Source organism: Diaphorina citri, unplaced genomic scaffold (genome assembly GCF_000475195.1).
Source record: "Diaphorina citri unplaced genomic scaffold, Diaci psyllid genome assembly version 1.1 scaffold7532, whole genome shotgun sequence".
In the NCBI taxonomy this organism is placed as follows: Eukaryota; Metazoa; Arthropoda; class Insecta; order Hemiptera; family Psyllidae; genus Diaphorina; species Diaphorina citri.
Genome location: NW_007384908.1, coordinates 2,334 through 7,970, shown reverse-complemented (window position 1 = coordinate 7,970; position 5,637 = coordinate 2,334). Strand labels below are relative to the sequence as shown.

Below are 5,637 nucleotides of genomic sequence, written 5' to 3'. Positions count from 1 at the left end.
CAAAGAAGTTCAACTCCCCCTCGAAAAACCCTATAAAAAAAAAAAAAAAGAAAGATCCCAAGGGCAAGGTAAACCTAGATGTCCTAGACCCTTGACCAATGGAGTGTGCCTGAAGGCACGTGATGTGTTCCAATCCACTCGACCCCATAGACAAGTGTTTAGGATTTTCCCAGGGCTGGGATTCTCGAAAAGCACTTAGAATATAAAAAGATGCTTAATGACCCCAACTGGACCTGTGAGGGAAGTAAGATTGTCAAGGTTGAGGCTGAGTGCACCCCGAACTTCAAGCACAGAGCCAAAAAAAACTACCACCAACTGCAGTGTTAAATCAAAAACAAATCACCAGGTGGTTGTGCAAAAACCGTGCTTGTAAAAATAGAAAAACATCTGACAAAACAAAAGAAAGTTCAGTTTTGCAAACAAAAAGAGACAAGTGTGTTAATTGCCTGTCACAAATGTCGTTCCCCTACTTTAATACAGCTCGATAACTTATATGACTTGACTTGGACTCGAACCACCAATCACCAATCTCCAAAGTCCACAACGTTTTTAAAAGGTGTTAAGTGACAGAGAATGTTATTACTTTAGTCTTCTACAGTTGAATATACATTTTTTTGGAGGTTTTACAGAAGATTAGACTAGATCTAATAAGGTATTAGTGTTGGTAGAATGAAAAGACAGATAAAATCAAGAGAATAATTAGACTAAATTGATAAAAGAATTAGCATTTCAAGGGCATACAACGTTACATTGTGCTTTCACCCCCATAAAAACCACTTCTGGGTTCATATTTTCATTTGGATTCAAACTTCCTAAACGGACACGGTGACATCTAAAGGGTTTTTTTTTACTCACATTGGAGTTTGGAGCTATGAATCAAGAATCTATGATCTGCTAATCTCTAGAATTAGAAAAACACAACTTTCAAACAAGAATTGGTGTGTAAATAAAATGAAATTCAAGAATTTTGTAAAGTTTGATCTAGAATTTTGTAAAGAAACAAAATATTTTCGCCACCAATTGGTGGATATAAATATAAATTTTAATATATGGTACAAAAAATATATTTGACTATAAAATAAGGACGCTAAACAAAATAAAAGTGAGGTAAACAAAAACAAATAGAATACATTAAGTACGTATAAGTATCGAACATTTGAGCACATAGAAACAATTAACAATAATATAAATAAATAAAAGAAATAAAGGATGCATAAAAATAAAATAAACAAAATATGTTGATACAAAATACTAATGCACGTGCAATTCACAATGCAAATAAATCATCAACAAAAAGTAGCAAAAGTAATTAAAATATTTGTTCGCATAGAAAACAAAAAAGAGGAAAGACTCTCTATTTTCATTTGTGAATTTTCAGAGTGAAACTACGAGTATATCTATGGACCCATATTTGCCAATTTGCCCCTTTAAAGTGAACATTTATCGAAAAATTAATAGCTCATTCTTGAAGGGAATTACCTTTTTAGGCGGAAATCACTACCCTTCTTAATCAGCCTAGTTAGCTTGGAAGGTAGCGCGCCGGTCTTTTAAGTATTAGGTCGCGGGTTCGATTCCGCTCGAACTACATAGCGGAGATGTTAGAGCCCGTTTCCACTTGTTAAAAAAAAAAGAAAAAAAAAAATCGGGGAAAACTCTCAACAAGTGGTGGCTCTATCATTTTTTACTATCTTTCTTGCCACACTCCACTCTTCAAATAGTTATTTACCTGCTTATTTGTAGTAGACACGAGATCTTGCTTCACTATATCCTGCGACAGGGTCTCTCTGGTCACTCGAGGCGACCTTTTTGGCCTATCACCAATAGTATTAGAACCCTTTGAACTTTCGGACCCTATATTTGACTTTTGCCTATCAAGTGTTCTACTGTAAGGAATTCGATCATTAATTTTACCCACTTGTTTAACGATGTTGTCTTTCAAAGCGCCTCTGGCTTTGGTCAATTGTTTGGCAAGCATAGTGGCATTAGACTCGTGCCTATGTAAATTATTGGAAGTGTTTTGAGCATTGGGAATAGAGTTGCTGCTGTTTTGGTTACTATTTGGGTTATTGACAATAATGTGAGCATTATATCTTTGGTCTTGTTTATCCGTTCCTACATCTCCACCTAAACTCGTTGGGCCTAGCATACTTCCCTGTGGAACTCCATCGTTGTCTATGGTTTCATATATGCCAGTTTCTTCATAAACATCACTACCATCGCTATCGAAACTATCTGAAGAGTAGTAATCTTCTGGTAATCCTTCTGGTAGCGTTTCTATACTTTCTATATGTACACGATTGTTATTGACATTATCACAGGCATTATCAACATCTATGTCTATGCTCTCATACAGTGGTTCGGAAGTGCCTACTTCGTCTTCAGCAGTGGCGTTATTCTCGAATCTGGCAGACAAAGCTTGTTGGAGGCTTTCACTTATTTTGCCTACATTGTTGGTGTTTTTGGGATTTCCATTGATTGAGTTTCCTGGATTTATACGAGGGTTTTTATTGATTTCATTTGCGATTTTCCCTACATTGGTGTTACTTGTTTTGTTCAACTTCTTGGGTATTGAATAATGGGGCACTTTGGTCGGTCCTTTCTCAGTAACGAGACCTGATTTTCCAACATGCCCAGTTCTTTCAGTCCCATTTATTTCTCCTTTACCACTATTAGGGGTATTTTTAGTTACATTTATGACCAATTCTGTAGTACCTTCATTCTCCGTAGGTTTGGTCCGTTTTTTGACCTCATTCGACGTATTTTTCAGCGACATTTGATCACCTTGACTTGTCGAATTGATTTTAGAACCCTTAGAAACACGTGTTACAACTGCTCCTTTCACTAGAATTTCCATTTTTCTATCTGATTGAGCGTTTGTTCCATCTATTTTTCTATCTAGCCGAGGTATAGGGTCGCTTATCATTATTTTATCCAGTCGGCCTACCGAATCCTCACCCTTGTCACCGTTCAAGCCCAAATGCTGAATCGTGAATTTTTGTTTCCCCTCGGTTTTGCCGATCGGTGATTTTTCCGAAGACGGCCGAAAATACGAGGACAGCCGAGAGAAGATATTCGTGTACGAATTGAATTTACAATTACAAGATTTGACAGAATTACAAGAGACTTTACCATTACAAGATTTGACAGAATTGGAAGAGGCTTTACAATCTATACAAGACAGAGGGACAGAAATAGAAGAAGGTTCCTTCACCCCATTCAAGTTAGGGTTAGAGGTTCTGATACTAGAGGACAAATTTACTTCGAGGGTTGTGCGACCAAGGACTCCCTTTAGGTTAGGATTAGAGGGTTGCTCCGCTCCCTTAAGGGAAGGTCCTTTTCCAAGAACCTCTACCCCCTTAAGGTTAGAGGGTTGCTCCGCTCCCTTAAGGGAAGGTCCTTTTCCAAGAACCTCTACCCCCTTAAGGTTAGAGGGTTGCTCCGCTCCCTTAAGGGAAGGTCCTTTTCCAAGAACCTCTACCCCCTTAAGGTTAGAGGGTTGCTCCGCTCCCTTAAGGGAAGGTCCTTTTCCAAGAACCTCTACCCCCTTAAGGTTAGAGGGTTGCTCCGCTCCCTTAAGGGAAGGTCCTTTTCCAAGAACCTCTACCCCCTTGAGGTTAGATCCGTTGCTATGGTTACTAAGGACGGTCACTTGCCTGGTGTCGAAGGGCCGCTTCCACCAGAAGCTCTTCGGGTGGTTGTTGTAATATTTGAGGAAGAGGATGAGGGCGGACAGGGGCAGAACGGCTACTAGGATGACGTAGAATAGGGTGATGAGGAGACGGGATTCTGTGAATGAGAAAGCAGAAATAGAAATTAGTATCTATTTAGTATTATTATTATTTTGGATGGTCTGGCTGGGGGACGTTAAACAGGGCGTACACCAGCCTGAATTTCCCTAACTAAAGAAATAGCAAAGGTTGAGTGCGAAGGGCATCCCACTCGTAAAATTTGTAGCCAAAACCAAATGTCAGCCCAATGCAATCACCCTAGTTAGGGCTGATTGAGAGACTGACCCGACCCCGTCTGTACACGGAAAAAGGCAAAGAAAAAGAAGGAGATTATTATTATTTTGGAGTTTTGATAGATGGAACTGAACAACGGAATTCTTGTCCCGAAATGGAAGAGAGAAGGAACCGAACCTTATCTGGTTAGGATAAAATTCGGCCCGGGCGGGAATGGAACCCGCGACCTAGCGCCTACCTTGATTGACGGTGACTTTATTTCAGAGATTTTTTGTTAAACCCTCCGGTTTAAGTCTGTTTTACAACCTTGTCTACACTTAAGTAAAAGAAAGCAATATTCAAACACTCCAGTTCTTCTACTGACCTGCACCCTGCACGTAGTCACGTACGTACACTACTGAGATTGAAATCAAACTAGACAAGAATCACCAGAGTTCTGATTGCAATCAAAATTAAACAAAATTGACCCAATGAATGAAACTTATCATATGATGCATTTCTGGACACGAAAATATACATATGAAGTTAAACATGGCTAGAAAAAAAGAAAGATATCCTTTCTTTATTCTGCCATCACCTTTCGGCTAAAGCTGAAGCGGCTACAACACAAGAATTTGGACATCATTAGCCCTTCGGGGGGCCCCTAAGGACCCCTCTTACTTACCATTAGGGTCGGAAGCAGGGCCGGAGTCCACGCTGCCCCCCACCCCCGGGTACTCGCAATAGGGAGGGGCAAAGCCCGGATGACAATGGCAGTGGCCTCTGCTATTACACACGCCCTGATCATGACAGTTGAATGGACAATCTGCCACGGGCATGCTGGCACGCAGCGCGGCTACGCTCATGCACTTGCGATTCACGCACAGCTGGGGACAGAAAGGTCATAGAAGGTTAAACGAAATGGTACAACTTAAACGAAATATGTAATTTATTTGAGCATTTGACCAAATAATAATGGAGCTCTAAGGGTTAGGTGGTAGAGAACGACTCCGGCGTTAACGTCGCCTATTGGTTATCTTCCACTCTCGAGTCTATTATTATTTGGAAAACCCACGATTTTATTTTTATTATTTACCACGATTTAATGTCAAACTTCGATGGCAAGATTATAACGTAAGTTCTTCCACCCAACCTGTAGTTTTTTTATAAAAAATAATAAAAGATAAAGTACGTTTAGGGCACAGTTAGCCGAGTGGTAACGCGCTTGCTTGACAAGCAGAAGGTCAAGTGTGTATTAGATTAACTTGGAGGAAAACATTTAGGATAGGATAGGATATTTTTATATTTTTTCTTAGAACTGTTCCATCTTTTTAACAATATTCAAATGCCTTAAAAATAACGTAACATTTCCACGATGAGAAAAAAAAAAAAAAAAAAAAAAAAAAATATGGTTCAGGGGTTCCGCCGAGAATAATACAATAACAAAGCGTGTCTCTACAAGATACGCCATGACCCGAAGCTCGACAGGTTGGTACAATTTAGTCTTTTTCAATCTTATGCCCTATCTTTGTCAGCGGTAAGCAGCGCAGGGTAGACAAGACTTAGGGCCCCCCAAAGTAGTAGGGCACGGCCGCAGCCGATATCACCTGACCCTGACTTGGTCCACTGGGCCCTGAGTCAGGACTACCTCGGGCGACACCCGCTACCGTTTCCACTCTCTCGAAAAGCTAACGCT

The 5,637-nt window shown here is 40.2% G+C and overlaps 1 protein-coding gene and 1 long non-coding RNA gene across 3 annotated transcripts in view; one reads left to right on the top strand and one right to left on the bottom strand.

Annotated features, from left to right (window-relative positions):
* Nucleotides 1-5,637, top strand: part of LOC113472716 — a 10,535-nt gene that overhangs the window by 2,651 nt on the left and 2,247 nt on the right. The window lies entirely within an intron of this gene.
* On the bottom strand, nucleotides 1,008-4,964 carry LOC113472715 (putative uncharacterized protein DDB_G0277255). Of its 2 annotated transcripts, none has more exons than XM_026832499.1 (3): nucleotides 4,627-4,964; nucleotides 3,496-3,786; nucleotides 1,008-3,306 (listed from the first exon to the last, which is right to left on the bottom strand). In XM_026832499.1, the coding sequence occupies exons 1-3, from the start codon at nucleotides 4,805-4,807 to the stop codon at nucleotides 1,685-1,687; spliced, it is 2,094 nt and encodes a 697-aa protein (XP_026688300.1). In that variant the 5' UTR covers nucleotides 4,808-4,964; the 3' UTR covers nucleotides 1,008-1,684. The 2 variants fall into 2 exon arrangements, with proteins under 2 accessions (XP_026688300.1, XP_026688301.1); XM_026832500.1 differs by having other exon boundaries at nucleotides 1,008-3,409; nucleotides 3,599-3,786.